The 16,746-nt window shown below is 40.7% G+C and overlaps 1 protein-coding gene across 1 annotated transcript; it reads right to left on the reverse strand.

Annotated features, from left to right (window-relative positions):
- Positions 1-6,462: 6,462 nt before the first annotated feature.
- On the reverse strand, positions 6,463-10,876 carry BRS3 (bombesin receptor subtype 3; the record flags this gene model as incomplete). Its single annotated transcript, XM_082488250.1, has 3 exons — positions 6,463-6,870; positions 7,448-7,799; positions 10,446-10,876. The coding sequence occupies 3 exons, from the start codon at positions 10,874-10,876 to the stop codon at positions 6,463-6,465; spliced, it is 1,191 nt and encodes a 396-aa protein (XP_082344376.1).
- Between the last annotated feature and the right edge of the window lie 5,870 nt (positions 10,877-16,746).

Here is a 16,746-nt window from a genome sequence, read left to right on the forward strand (position 1 = left end):
GGGAGACGCCCTCACCGGGCCTAGGCACCCGCCGCCGCCGCCGCCGCCGCCTGAGGCGCCCGCTCGCCCCGCCCCTCTCGGCAGCTAGGCCGGGGAGCGCGCGAGCACGCGCAGCCGGGAGCGACGGGCGGGCGGGCGAGTGCGCGCGCGGGCCCCCTCCGCCTCACGTGGCCGGTGACCGTCCCAGCGCCCCCGTTAGCGCGCAGGAGCGGAAGTGGTACCCCCTCTCTCCACCCTCTATTCACGCCGCAGCCACTGAGTCGCAGGCTGGCTGATCACGTGAGGACGGCGGAGCCAATGGAGAGGGAGGGACCTTGGTGCTCGCTGCAGGGGGCGGGGCTTGCTTTCCCGCCTCTGGGCGGGCCGAGGCCTGCAGTGATGGCGCAGCGTCAGTCGGGCTCCTCGCTGCTCTGGGCTGGCCTGGCTCCTTTCCCTCGGGCTGCAGCTCTATTTCACTGCAGGCAGCGCCTTGGCGTGAGGCTCTGGGCCTGGAAGCCTTTCTGAGCCTGGAAAACCTTCTGGTCCTGCTGTGCGTGGGGAGCCCTGCCTAGACGGGCCTTGTGTGGAAGCTCTGGAAGTTTTACTTACGTGATAAAATAAAAGCCTGCTAAGGGGCATGAAGGACTGACAGTCCGTCCTCCTGCAATACTTTTCCCTGTTGTGCCTTGGACAACACTGAGCAATCAAGTTGCTGCTCTTAGTTGAGGTGCTGTGCAGCTAACTGGTCATCATCTGTCACTGAGAATGAAAGTGTTTTCATATCCTACTAGAGGCAAAGACAAAGCCAGAAAGAGGTAGATAACACTTAAGTGGCATGCTAAATGTAAAAAAATCACATGGGTTCTTGTTCCTCCCTTGGTACACATTGCTGCTGCCAATGGTTTGATCAATTAAGCCTCCTGGGGAGGAGGAGCTGTTGCTTGTGTCTGCCTGGGTGGCACAAGTACCTGCTTTCCCCAGGACAGCGGTGTGATGGGCTGTTACACCCCCTTCCAAAAGGGTTGGTACAATGCAAGGGATGAGGCTTGTCTTCAGAGTTTTGAATTGGTTTGCATTAGTGGAGCCTGCAATTCGCTATTCATCAGCGTAGCACTCTATCAGTGGATACTTAAATATTTTAAATAAAATTTTCTTGCTTGAATCAGTTCTTTTAAAACACCTTCATTCAGTGCCATCTAGTGGATTTCACAGCATAACCCAAATAGCTTTACATCAAAAGCAAATGTAATTGCTGAATTATGTATTTAAAAGTATTTATTTTTATTTAGAGGATAAAACAGCACACTATTTAGGTTTTGTTTTGCAAAATTTATCCCAGAGCTGTAAAACCCAGGTATTAAAACAGTGCACATGTTTTAAATGAAAATTTAGCTGAACAGTCCCACCAAGGCTGGCAGTGGCTGGTTACCAGCAGCAAAACAGTCTTTCCACTCAGCAATGAAAATAATATTCAGGACATAAGTTTTCTGGAAATGAGTATTCCAGGAACAAATATATCTTTACTGTCATACAGACTGAAATGATAATAAAATCAAAGACACAATCCTGTGTTTGTGAAGCTCTGTAGGGAGAGAGCGACACGAGATAACTGGCTGGTCAACAGGCCGTCAGATGAAATTGCTAAGGATATAAATATAGACTTCTAGTAACCTTTGGCTGCTACACAAAGAACATCCAGCCTAGCTAATGGCATCTTTCATGCTTCAATAATTTTGTCTCGGCAGGGCTATTATGATAGTTGTCCAAAAATTGTTTTGTCATCACTTTTACAAACTGACAGCTTAACAGACATTTGTATTAGCTCTCAAAGAGGTATTGGATTTTGGTGAGGAGCATGAGAGGCTTAACATAAGCTGTTCTTACTTATAAATATCAGAATTGGATATATGTTTGGAAGTAAGATAATCATAGCTTTAAACATTGTAAGAGCAATACAATTTAAGTCTTAAACTGCTTATCTGATTTTGGCATTTTTTTACATTCATAACCTGAGTAAACGTAGTGAGGTCTGTGTCCACACCGTACAGATTCCCTTAGTGTGCATATCTGCCTCCAGCCAGTCACTGGGGCACTGTCCTGGGGAGTAGGAGAGTCAATTTTAATCTCAGTCCCATGGAAGTGAGCTCATGCTTGCATGCAGCAGGGTTAGTGCCTGGTAAATCTGATCTGCATACTTTAATGCAGCTATGAGGACAAACTACCTCAAATTCCCTCACACTTTCTGCAGATAGCAGCATGTGTGACGGCAGCCATGTCACCACCATCTGTTCTCTTTCTTTTCAGTAAAGACAGCACAGTGAGACGGCTTAGGAAGCTGATTCTACTGAAAAAACTTGTCGTTTTGGGGGGTCAAGACACCTTTCCTCTCAATCACATCCTTGAAACGATATAATTCATGGCTGCACAAGCACTGCTGCCACAAGCTGCATGTTCTGGGGATGGTGCGAAGAGCTTGAGTGTTACACAGCTCAGGTCAGTGTAAGCTATCAAGAAATGGCGTTTTAAATCCTGACAAAATGTCTCAAAGTAAATATTAAAAGGAGGCATTAGCATGATGATTTTGTATCTTGTATCTGACTCTCCTGTGTGATAAAAGGCAATTTTGGTTCATCAGACCTGATTGTTGGTCTAGAAATACCACCTACTAAAAGTACCAAAATCTTGGTTTTCGTGAAGTGGTGTTTTACTATCTATTAGAGGGGAACCAGCAATTCACTAGCTGATACTCACTTAGGTAAAGAGTTAAGATGCTTTGTTATGTTAAATCAAGGAGGCAGTAACTAGTCATTAAGTACAGAGAGGTAACTCCTCTTTGGACTTTCCATGGCACTGGAGCCTGTAGTTGTTACACAGTTCAGTGGGAGTGAAGAGGACTCTTCACAGTGCAAAAAATGACAGGACCAGATCCAGATGTGCTAAAATTTCACTACCCTTTCCTATGCTGACAAAGGGAATTCCACAACAGTTCACCTTGCACTGAGGGGACTATCTATGGCAGAGCCCAGAACTAAACGCTAATTAGAGCCTGTATTTTTTTTTTTGTAATTATAAGTACTACTGATTGAAATATGTAAGTGCTGTAGCTGTGTGCAACTTTAGCTTGTTCTTTAATTGTGATATTCTTAGCAGAAACGCGAGAGTCAGCAGTCAGCCCATACTTAACTATGTAAAATAAAACAATACTTTCTATGAAAACAGGAGGATGAGCTTTAAAATGGCTATAATTTCACAACTGACTAATATTCTGTGCCATTTGCTGGAGATGCAGTCTGTTACACTATATTTACACTTTGGCATGGCTTTGTTCAGTTTTGTGGCTTTTTCTTTTTAAACTACACCAGCATCTCATACTGACAGCACGAATTAGAGTATTGATGCTAAACCTGTTGCTAACGCGAACATTAATTGTTACATTTGTATGTATTAAAGCTGTTAATGTGTACATCTCATTCACAAAACAACCTATAAAAAAGGTACGTCCCAGAAATCGTATTTACTTACTCAATAAGATTCCCCATGAACAAGACCTTTGATGGAGTCTTGCATTTCAGTATTTTCTGCCTTTTTCTACCTATTCTTTCATTGTGGATATAAATAGTAAACCCCTAATTCCTCATGCCTGTTCTTTGCTAAATAACACTCATTGTTTATGTAAATAGACATTATTCCCTTATGCTCTTGTAGAATTACACTTGTATTACCTAGGGGTGAAAAAACTGGTTTTGGAAACACTGAGAAAAGATTGCAAAGGAAACAACCTTTTCCCCCTAAATCCAGTTATGGTAATGTGGAGGCATTTTATGGATAATTATATTGGGGGAATAGGTGGAATGAATAATATTGGATTGTTTACCTAAAAATAAACATTGACCAATATATCACTCCAATACAACATGTCATGAAGATCTGAAAGTACAGAATTATAAAAGCATAAAGTACACAGAATGGTTAAATTATGGCTTGAAATATTTCCAGTCTTTAAACAAAACATGTACAGCATATAGCAAAAATATCAAATTTGTAACAGGGTATATTAGCAATAGATAGACCATCCAGTTAGAGGAGTAGTTACACAAGCGAAAAGTAGCTGCATGCAAAGCAAGGAAAATGGTGAGTTAGGAAACTGTGGTTTTTAAGGGATGCTGTGAGGTGTAGACAAGGATTTTGCAGTGGGAAATTTGGTTTCCAACAGAGAAAAATTGTGAAGTCCAGAAATGTGGCAGATTTGTATTCCAAAGGCTTTAATAACCTATAATAAAGAATGATGTAAGGAACTGTAATGTTCGTTGATTTCAGAATTCCCTGTAGTAAGATTCAGGAAGATAAAAGTAGTCCTGTAAGTGTGTAGGCTTATTTACCTATTTCAATGTCACGCTGCAGCTCTGTTGAAGAAAAAAAGAAGGGGAAAATATCAGTGCAATATGTTTGTTGTGTTTGTACATAGCTCACTACCAGGGAATGTGTTATATTAAGACAAAGAGAGTCTGGTTTGCCGTAAATTGTATTTCTGTGCTGTTATATTTCCATTCATTTCAGTCATCCTACCCTGGTCTACAAATGGTACGATAAAAGGGAGAATCCATTGGAAAATTAGTGTTTATAGCCTTGCAGCGTGTAACATGAAGAGTGCAGTAAAATAAGGCCAGGCTTGATGGGATTAAAATGGCCTATCATTAAACTGGTTTAAGAGGATGGCAGAGGTTGTATTCCAATGCCCTTGGGATTTATAGTTTGGTTTTATTATTCTGATTAGGGCAGTCAACAGAGAGAGACTGCAAATAGATTTTCTCATCTTATAATGAAGTCAAATAATGGTGCACGGATGGATGGATTTCCAGTCATGTGTTGTTAGGGGCTCTGTGCAGCTGAGGGGTGTTATATCTTCAAGGGTTAGTTAAAATTGTAACTTCTGTGACTGACAGCACTGTTTTGTTTAATTTGTATGTTGCAACCTCCCTTCTATAACATACAAATCTGTTTTTGAGATAGAAGTCCTGTAAGCAATGGAATATCTATTGTGTTTTCTATCACCATCTCCCACAGAACACAATATTGGTTCAGGGTACACAAACTTCATAAAAATAGGTGTCATTCGAGATGTATGTAACGTGGGGTAGGCAGACTTGCTTCCTGTATTTTCTGATGGGAAGAGAGTCTCTGGCAGCAGTGCTGCTGAGGTTTTTAAGGATGCACAGGCTGCCCATGATGGGCTGTCCCTGACTTCCCTCTGCATGCAGAGTCATACAATCAGTGGATTTTTGAGATTAGAAGGCCTATTGCATAAAGACAGTATATCCTAATATTGAAAAGGGGTATTACTTGAATAACTCGAAGAACAGAAAATGAGTACAATAGAGAAATCCAGCTCTCCCAGCATAGTTGAAAATATGCAGACCACTTAGATATGACCACGTACACTACAGCAGCAGTGGATCTCTGGAGGGAAATGATTAGTCTGACCAACCCGGCGTACACTTTTGGGGGCTTTACTTCAAACTCACTCTAGTCTGGTTCCATGGACTGGATGCACAGTTTCATCTGAGAGAAGTCCAGGCTGTGCACTCAAGGCCACTCTCGGAGACAGAGCAAAGTCAGGCAGGAGGGGACGTTTGAGCCGTTCACTTCGAAAGTGCACTGTGAATCCAAAGTAGCACTCTAGTACAGATCCACCCTGATTTCTTGATGTTAAATCACTATAACAATAAACAACTCTGCACTCTTGAGATTTTATGCTCATAGATCACGAAGAATTTTACAAGTGTTGTTGAAGATGATTATAGCTTTTTAAGAGAGATGATCACCTGCTGGTTCTCTTGGCTTCCTTAGGAACTGCGAAAGGCATCCCTTTACACGACAGTCAGCTCTCACCCAGAATTTTCAAAGTCGCTGGCAGAGCAAAGGCCAGTGTGGATCTGGCCCATAACGCTTTTTCATTTTTACTGCATCGTACTACAAACCTTAGCTTTCTTTCATTTTAGCATGCTTTCTGATATGTTTACCATTTTTTGTCATTCAGGACAAGAAAAGAAATAAATCAAAAATCTGCCTGTTTGATGGTGTTGTGAAGGTACGTGGCTTTGCTTCCTTGCTATAGAGGCAAGTATTTGACAGAGGGAGCTCTCAGTCACAAGTCAATGTCACGAAGAACAAAACCATCCTCACAGACAATTTCACACCAACTCTGCTGACTCCTGTCCTGCCCAGTCCAGGAATTCCAGCTAGGGATCTGCGTTCGTGCTCGGGAACATGAACAATCCCTTTGAGCTTACGCTGGAAAGTTCAGCTGTTGCAACTTCTTCTGCCACACATTTTAATTTCTTGATTTTATATTTCAAAAAATGAGGAACTTCTGATGAAAATGCTTTCACAGACTGGGAAAGGCATGGCACCTTTTTCCAGGCTCCCAGCGGTAGTGACTTGATTGCAAAAGCTCAGTTTCTGTCCTTCTTCGTCCCAAACAGACTAAACACTTTCCTCCTCTTTTGTGATACTATAATCTGTTAGCAGTGTAACACTGATTTCTGAGCCATGTGTGCTGCCTGTGATGGACAGGGCTCTGGTAGGTGTATTACTGTGGGTAGCACTGGGAGGCTTCTTTCCAAGTTTTGCCTTGCAGCACGAGACTTGCTTTTTAAAATGTTGCCGGAAACTTTTACTCAGCCAATAAAGAGCAAAAGGATTGACGCAGGAATTGCTGAAGGCCAAGGCACGGGAAAAAATAGTGGCTATCAGATGAAAGGTAGAAGCATCTACAGAAGCATGGTATGTAAAAGAGCGGTATAGGTAGAGGATGTGGTTAGGCAACCAGCAAAAGGCAAACAAAGCAACAAGCACCAGCACTGTTTTTGCAACTCTCTTGCGGGATTCAATCTACAAGAAAATAATGCATTTGTGGTATTAATAGCAATTAGTAACATATGCTTATGTAGTTGGTACTGATTTTCAAAGGGGTCTAAAAGTCTAAATGCGTTCGTGACCAAAAAAGCAAAATGGAAAAAAAAACAAACCAAACACAATAGAAAAATAAATCTTATTTCATAATTATTTTAACAAGGTGTTCCCAGTGCAGAGCACATTCCCTTTCCATTATGAATCACGTGGCAATCTCATCTAGACTAGGATATAAAAGTGCGATAGTTAATGTGTCAGCTTACATGGATGAGGTCTCTGTTTACAATTCAACATTGTAACTCCTGAGTTTAATAGGTTCATAACAACGCAAAACAACCCCCTTCCCTCTTTAGGAAAGCATGTACACTCACAATTAAGTTAATGAGTCATAAGCAGGTGCTTAAGTGCATAGCTGAATTTGGATTGCTAATATGGGCTGAGTTTATGGAGCTTTTTACTCTATTATCAGGTAAAGACTTTGCACTCAAGAATTCAGACTTAATCAGCATGATAGATTTTAGAAAATTGGACATCTTAGTGCTTGAGCATAGCTTACCTGCTTACGGGCATGACCATGTTCTTCTGCTGGCATGTTGGATGTACTTTTATATAAAGTTCTGGCAATAAGAAAATAGTAGACAGAAATGACAGCTAGGGGTACGATATAGAACACTAAGAAGCAAACCAGGGAGTGAGCTTCCTGCAGGATCTTCTCTGATACAGGATAGGGGGCACATGCCTCAAAAGTTACATTTTTCTCAGGATTGCTGAAAGAATACAGATCTGAAAAAACAGCCTCTGGGATAGCAAGTATCATGGAGACGATCCAAACACAGCCAGCTTTACAGCAGGTCTTCAGGAGTGCATCCGAGGTCTGCAGTTCCAAGGGCTTAACGATGGCTCTGTACCTGAAGCCAACCAATATCACTGTCAGAATGAATACAGAAATAATGCAAGCACTGACAATGCAAACTTCTTGAGGATAAAGCCATCCCTGTTCTCGCTAAACTGAGTGATAGAATCGCCTTGGAAATTAAAAATAGATACTAGCTCTTTGTAATTAAGATGGAAATGTAGAAGTTAATTTTAAGCGTGTATTTTAATGAATTGGCTGGCAGGGCTTGTCATTAAAGCCTTCCTAAATAAAGATGACTTCTACTGTTTGGATTAGGATCACTAAGGGGAATTGTCTCTCCTATTTTTATGACGCTGCCTCGAAAGGTAAATGAGGGAATTAGTATGCAAAACTGGTAAAGGTATGAAAAAGGTTAACTGTTTTATAAATACATGAAACCAAGCATGTGCACCTCTCCTTTCTTCCATGTTCTTCAGATCCCAGCTGAGTGCAGTGATCTGACTCAAAATAATGCTCCAGTATTCATTCATATTTATAAAACAGGAGCTAACACTGCTGTTGATTCATGGCTGTGATTCTGCAGCATGTGGACTGAGTCAGACATATGAGAAAAATCTGGGTAAATCTATAGAGGTGTGAAAATCTGTGTGGAAATGAGACATGGAAAAAGGACCAACTGCCATGAAGGTGGATGAAGCACAGGAACCAATGTACCCTGGTCCCAAAGTATTAGGGAGTCTCGATGATGCAGAAAGAAGAGACCCCCCCAGGGAGACACAAGACTGGCGTGAAAGGAAAGGCAGTGAAAAAGGATCCAGAGGATAAAACAGCTTAGTTGTACTATTTTGTGCAAGCTGAGGATCTGGTCTTTTTCTCCTCTAGGCAAATTTAAATAGCAAACTGCAAGATGGACTGCTGTTTATGAAATAAATACCATTTTTACTGACTTTGAAATCTTCTAGTATACTGGAACATGATAGTCTGGCATTATGCACGTGACTGAGCTTTCTGAGCTTTCTCAGTAAGTTTACCATGTAGTTACCCTGTGCAAATGTAGCATGGAGTATTTACGTAACAGCTACCATAAAGAATCAAACACAGAAGCAAGTGTCTAAATGATGGATTCTGAATTGACTTCATACAGGACGAAGACCTTGGAGCTGTGATAAATAGGATGGTTCAGTGAAAACATCAGCTTAATATTCAGCAGTAGTAAAAAAAAAAACCTACAAACCCTAATAAACCAACAAAAAAATCAAAATTTTAGGAATTACTAGGAAAACAATGGGAGCAAAAGAGACTATTGTGCAATTATATATATCTCTTGTTCATGCAACTCCTGAACAACATGTGCTGCTCTGCACACCTTAACTCAAAAAAGCCCATACCAAGGGTGGAACATAACATAAATAGCCTGGGGTGATGGATAGGGATCGCTGTCTCTTCTGGCACAAGAGCCAGGGCCATCAAATGAAGCCACATGCAAAGCAAAAAAAAGAGTTATTTATGCAACAGGCAGTGAAAGTCATTGTGAAACAAGTTCAAGAAGAGGTTGAACAAGGATCTAGAAGAGAAGCCCGTTGAGGTTATTAAATAGACAGAAACCACATCTGCTCAGGAGGTCATCTGAAGGCTTAGGGTATAAGTGTAGTGTTGGATAGTGGTTTTTATTCTTCCTATGTGTCTTTTCTTGTTCTTATACTGGCATTGGCCTACATGGACCCTTGATCTGACACAGTGTGGCCATTCCTGTGTTGGACGGCTTTTTTTGGAGTACAGTAGCAGTAGCATTGCTTAAATTCTGGACACATGAACTACTTGCTGTTACATGCAATTCATAATTGCTGGCATCCAAGATGAAAATCATTTTCTGTCTTAATACTAAAATTCATGTTGGGTTTTTTTGCTCCTTGACATGCTCATGCTGATTGAACTGAAATCTCATCTTAGTTTTGTTCTTTCAGAAAAGAAGTGCATGGAAACCTAATTGTTCAGCAACTCCTGACAGCAGTCAGATGGGAGCAGTCATCCTTGCTAACAGTGCTTTCACTGTAACCTGAGTTTAATGTCAGGCTAAATTATCTCTGGAAAAGATATATGAACTATAAGATAAAATATTCAAATTGAGCCATATTATCTCACACTGACAATTGCTATAGTATTGCAGTAACCATCAAATCACAAGTCATTAATTTGTCCCCGGTCTGTTCTGTGTTTACTTTTAACTTTTTACCCCACATGTCAGTCTTTTATGTTCAAGGATTTTAGAGTCTCGCTGAGTGCAGAGGACAAAGGATTTCCACTCAGTCATTTTCAGTTTTATTTTTCATCTTCCCTGACTACTTTAGTGCACCACTAGATAGCACCAATATACTGTCTTTTCCCTGCCTTAAGCAATTTCCCCTTTCTGTGCAACTGAGAAAAAAAAAAAACACCGTACTGTGCTTCCAGCTAATAAAAGGTCAAAAGACTTAAAAGAGTCTTTCTCACTTCACTCCATTAAAAAGAACTGCTCCAATTTTTCTAACACACATTTTAAAATTAAATGGGAGAGTGCTTGGTTTTTTGCCTTTTTTATTTTTTTAGTCTATTACAATGTGCCATTTAATATTCTGCAAAATAATCTTTTCTGCTCTTTTATTAATTTCTAACTTCACACCTGCGGCATCTCCTGGCAAATCAGTCGCATCAGACCCACCTGTCAGCACTGAGAACAGTCAGGGTAAACACTGATACTCCAACTGAGGTTAACTGGATAAAAGACAGCAGCTTGCACCCAATTCTTCCGAAGAGCCAGGTATCCACAATGTAACGTGTTGCATCTACAGGCACACAAGTTAATAAAAGCAGTAGGTCTCCAAATGCCAGGCTGGTGATGAAGATGTTTGGAACCGTCTGCATTGATTTAATCTTGAAAAAGACTTTGATGAGTATAGCATTTCCAAGGAGACCCACTGAAATGATCACAGCATATGTGACATAAATTGTGCACAGTATTTCTAATCCTGGAAAGGAGTCTTCGGTCCATTTTTCATTTGTGGTTTCATTATCAATGATTGATTTCAGTTCTGTACCATTTGTAGATGCACACAAAGTCTGATTAGCTGAATGCAAGTATACTTGAGACATTTCTTTAACTCTTTCTTCTCCCCCAGCTGGACTGAAATTGATCCAAAAATTGTTTAATATTTAGCTTGTAGCATATCAGCAAGGTCAATAGAAAGGTACAGATTTGTGCCTGAAATTAAGATTCCCGTTGCACATTAACTACTTTCATCCCCTTCTGGGTCTCAAAACATGCCTAGGAGAAATGCACACAGATCTTGTTCTGAACTGTGTAGGAGGTGGAGAATTTTTTTATTGGCTTTTCAGCTAGTGGAGCAGAGAGGGAGGAGAGAAAAAGAGAAAAGGGGTTTCTTTAAAGATATTAGCTGAAATGATGGTTGGGGGTTTGTTTTGTTTTGTTTTTCTTGGAGGTATCTGGCAAATAAATACTGTATTGTAATTACTGTAGTATTAGGGTTTGCATATTACCTAGCAAATGTTTGTTAGTATTTTTCAAAATATCCTAAAAAGGAAAGGAAATGAAAACCTGAAATAGTTTTCTCAATAGTACAGGTAAGCATAGAATATACTAATTTAACATAAAGCTCTACAGTATACCTTAATGGCAGATAAAATATCTCAAAATATATATAGCATTTGTTGAAAAAGCTGTAGAGACAGCCTGTGCTTGTCTGTGTTCTGATTAGCATTTCCATCACAGAAATGCAGTGACCTTCCAAAATGCCATATAAGACAGAAATTTATGGCCATAATCCTGCTAACACTTACATTAAAGCTTAGGTTTGTCCCTTGTAACAGTCCCGTTGCCATCAAAACCAGAACTTATGCTTGAACAGTTTTATAGACGGTCGCTGTATGGAAGCCTGTTCTCTTGCAATAATACGTGTATTTATTGGCTTTGGATAGTACAACTGATGATTCAAGTCGTCTGGGAGAAAAATAACTTTTCATGGTGCTATCTCAATCAAGCATGTTAGTACTATGGGTTTTCTTATCTTTAGATTAGTCAAAAGTCAAATCTGAAACTGCTCTGTGATGAACACCTGACTAACTTCAATGTAAACTAAGGTATGAGGAATTTGACCTATCAGGTTAAATCTCCTGAAATGAAGAAACCCAAGATCTCATTTCTAAATAATGGAAGTGGAAAGGATGTCAAAGGTCTGAACATTATGACTTGAAAATGAAGATCAGTAGCTGGAGTATTTTTTCCTCCAAATTGTTCTTCAGCTGTGACATTTGAGTGGTGAAGGTACCCTGCTCAAATCACAGAAGCAATCTTGTAGCCAAGTCCCTTTATCTTTAGCTGCACACACAGACAGATGCTCAGATACATAAAATCGTTTGTTTCGTTTACTTAAAAAGACTCCTCTAATTACTGCACATGATAAGTCTAATTTTCCCTCTCTCAGTCCCAATCCTTCCAAACACAGCTGTGCCATAGGTGTCGGGTGGTGATAGACCAGGTGGTAGATGGTAGATCAGATGGAAGACCAATGCTGTGGGCAGGTGGAAGGAGGAGTCACTGATACAAAAAGGATGCATGGGTTAAAAATTCCAACTACGTTTTTTTGAAAGTTCTTTTAGAAGAGAAGTTCTTGTCACGATCAACCATAATATGTCCTTTTATGCAGGCATGGTATGTAGGTTGCTCACAGATTTAGGTGCCTTTGAGGATGCCCGATTATGTTGTCCACCCACACTGGCGTAGTACTGTGCATTATATTTAATATAGAGTTCGGCAACTGTAGCAGATTGTGACAGCTTAATGTCAGATAGTTACATAAAATGTTTAGATTTCCTGTATAGCAGAAGTAGGGTATCACCAAACATTTGGAACTAATTGCTATCCTCCAAGTGTTGAATACTGAAGGGTGGCATCAGAATGAAACATCAGGTGTTTAGCTGAGACTGGAATTTAGCTGAAAGAAACTTGTTACTTGCCTTGAATTCCACTAGAGTTGGGTTGATGCCCCAAAGTTCAGCTAGCAGCATAGATCCCAACCTCTTACAGTCCCAGAGCTTTCAGAGCCACCTGAGAGATCAGTGCTGAGAGCGTGAAATCTGAGGCTTGGTTTATTCTGTCACTCAATCATTTTGTATGGCAGGATAGAGGACCTGAACTAATACCCCTCTGTGTCAGAGATAATCCAGAGGACTGAAGAGTCTTGAGCTATGGGATGCTCCCAGCTGTTGGTTTGGGGGATGATTCAGGTATGAAGGGAAAGGTGACAGACCTCCCAACCCATATTTAAACCTCTTGAGGACACCAATGTGTGCCACAGATGAAAGCAACCCCAGAAAACCGCAAGGGCTTAAAATTTTGTTTACTCCTGGCACTTCATGTGCTGGACCTGAATTCATGTATCTGAACCTGGATGCTAAGTCTGATGATTCACACTTCAGAAGCCCACATTACCTGGAAACACAGACACATTTTCCCTGCTCTCTCTCTAATAGACCACAGTATATACGTCTAACCCAGCTCACAGCAACATTAAGTTCTACTTGGTTTTCTCTTTCTACTGAGAGATTATATTTTTCCCAGCTTTCTGTCTCCTTGGGGGAATCTGGCAGAATGAAGCTCCTTCGTTTCTCACAGTTCTTCCTACACTCCTCGTATTACTGCAGGTTTTAGTGAGTCGGCCAGGATGCTCTCTGTGGAGCACAAGATATTGTCTTAGTCGATCCTTAAGAGGTGAAAAATATTATTTTGAAAAAGCACAAACAATAACATTCTCTAGACCCAACAAAAGCCCGAAGGACAGATAGTAAACATCAAATAAGCAATTTGTTTATAACAGTAGAATTTCAGTGTTTCTGTTCATCAATTTTGTCTGCTCTTCATTAGTGTGATGGGTAGAAACCAGGCAGGAGAAAACACACTGTGTTTTTAACACAGATTCTGATAGCTTTCAGTTGTGCAAATGCAGCTGAAAAGGAAGAGAATGGCTTCATTATTCCAAACAGTAAACAACTCCAAGGCGTTATTCCAGAGCTCTGTCTTCTGGTGAAAAGCAATTTGGGTAATTCTGGCTATTGTTTAAAATACCAGAAAACACACAAAACATTCGAAGAAAATGAATGTTCCTTTTAACTCCATGCTGCAAAAAAACCTCAAGTGAAATACTCAAGAGTATATCATTTAGCTGTATTTTTAATGCAAATTTTCTGTTTTAATGCAGTGTGACTGCTGACTTAAGTCGTTTCCATGTGCTGCATAGTGTCACCCACTCAGAAAAATCTTTCGGAACCATTTGCTCTGCACCAAGCCAACATATGGAAAAAACAGCCAAAATCTTAACTCCCATTAAAGAAATTGATTTCCCCAAATTGTAATTACTTTGTGTAGCGCATTTTGGTTATTTCAGTATACATTGGTTATGCAGAATTCATCAGTATTTGTGCAAATTTGTCAAAATGCTTTGTTGCTAGAGTGCTAGGAACACAAAACTGATACACAATGAACTACAGCTATATTAGCCAGCCTGGGTTTTTTTTTAGGACTATTTTAACTCCCTTTCTTAGGTCGTTATTTGTATCATTTCTGCATAGATCTATTTAGTTGTCTTAATTCTTCTTTTATGCCTCAAACTCATTTTCGACCCTTGCTTTAATTGTCTCTCCTAGCAATTTCACCATCTGTTTATTGCTGGCTGATGTATCTCTCTGTCTCTCCGCTGAGCAAACTGACGTTTATGTTCTTGGGGTGTTAACGGCAGAGAGATACCGAACAGCTTGTCTATCTTAGTCCTGAATTTTGGTAGACTCTGTTGTGGCATCCTCTCTTATAAAAGGCTTTCTCAGATTAGGATCTCTTCTACGGATGAGCCTGATTCTACGGACAAGCCTGATTGCTGTCCCCGTGCCCAGACTGTTCACCACAGAGCAGGACTGTGCTGTGGGGTCACCACAGGCACATTCTTCTTATTCCTCCCTGGAGGTAGAAAATTTATTTGAAGTCTAGCAGTCTGCCCAAATCAATGTAAATCTTTCCCTTCCAGCAAATCTCAGTAGCCTTCCTTTTAGGTTGTCTTCTTTTGACTTAAGGTGAAGGAGGGCTTTCTGCTCCTCTGTGAAGAAGTCCTAACCTGCAGCCCTTTCACAACTCTCGCTTATAAGCTAGACTCTGAAGTTGTAACTGGAATTATGTTATCTGAAATACATTTTTCTTCCTTTTGGTTTCTGAACTGGCTTTGCTGCCTTTGTGTTTGGGAAGAGGAGTCCCTGCTCTAGAGACAAGTCTCGGGGACAGGCATGTGTAATCGCCCCGTTTCTGACTTGCATCTGTGTTGCAGCTTTAGTGTCTTCTCTTTAAATTGGAATTGCCAATACCATTACAAGTAATGGCAAGATGAGGGGACAAAGAGTATCATAACTCACTGCAATAGTAAGAATGAAGGTTTTATCTGACAGCCATTTGATGGGCTGTGTGACTTGTGTGACTCTTCCCAATTGATTTTCTAGTGTTCAGGCAGGCGAGTATTAAATGGGAAAGCCTGAATGCACACCCGGGGTGAGTGCCGATGCCAGAGACAGTGGTCCATGCTTAGAGCAAATTGCTAACACATCAGGCTTGTTTCCAGTTCTGCTCTGTCCTACTGCGAGAATGGGAATGAGTAGTTTCCGTGTGCTACATCTGAGTCCCTCCCTAAACAGAGAGGATGTCACCTTCCCACCTCACCAGGCATCCCTTTCGGAGTTACCAGCATCAGGCAATGGAGAGGCAGGTCGAGTAAGGCACTGCTGGCACTGGGTTTCTTCACTTGTAAGCACAAGAGCCTGGTTTCAATGTCTGTCACTGATGTTTTTCACCACTAAGTGGGAACATCTTCTCTATCTTGTATTTTGATTTTTTTACCATTGCCCAGTGTCCTCAGCAGTTGGAGACAAAACAAATACTGAGCTATTAAAAGGGAAAATATCTATTTAGGACACTTTAATGACAGTTTCCTTGGCTGTGTCGCATTCATAGCAGAGTGTAAATATTCATTGTCAAAGACTACCCACTTAGGAGAAAAATCCATTGGTTTATTCCTGGGCGTATCTCGCTATCACCTGTATGGAGTCGATTCTGCACCAAGGGCAGAAGGAGCTGTGCAGGCACTGGGATTCAGGGCATCAAATCCTGCAGCACTATTTGGTTGGAACTGCGTCCCTGGTTTTTGGAACTGAAGATGAGCTATCCAGTTACACTTTCAAATATGACAAGACTTATCAGCATGTCTAGGAGCAAAAATAACACCGTCCCAGCCCTCAGTGTAACGAGGATGAGACAGAAGGTCAGTTCAGATGAACTGTCATGAGCAGCATTTGGTGATACAGCAACTAGATGGGTATCTTTTTGGTTAAAAGCTAAGAAAACAGCTTCTGATTTTGTTAAAATATCTAAATCCAGATTATTCAGTGGAGTTAGTGGGACTCAGTCTGCCTGTGAGGGGATCTCAAATGCTGTCATTAATCAGTGGCTCCAAATACCTTTTATCCTGTTTCTCCATTCTTGCATCCCTTCCAGCCTTCTTTTCCAAGAGTTCCCTCAGCCAGTTTCTGTATGGGAATGGCCGGTGAAATACTGGTATCAGTTCTCAGAAAAAAGAGAATAATAAACATGGGAATGTATCCTTGAATTTCTTCCATTACAGGAACAATCAGGCAATGAAATAATAAAGCAAGCATAATTCTTTTGGGCATCCTTGAAACTCTCAATGATACATTTAATTTAGAACCATTAGAGTGTCATTACATGCTAAATACTTTCTGATACCTAAAAGCACAGAGTATTGTGCGTTAAGGCTTAACAATCATCTTACGCAATAGGTAATTATCTTCCTGGTATTTTGATTTTTAATCTCAAATCACTTTCCATAATGCCATTTCTTTCGTTGTCCCAATAATAACTGCCTGCTAAATTTAGAAAGAATTATCCATCTTGA

Source organism: Vanellus vanellus, assembly GCF_965231255.1.
Source record: "Vanellus vanellus genome assembly, chromosome: 10".
Taxonomy (NCBI): domain Eukaryota; kingdom Metazoa; phylum Chordata; class Aves; order Charadriiformes; family Charadriidae; genus Vanellus; species Vanellus vanellus.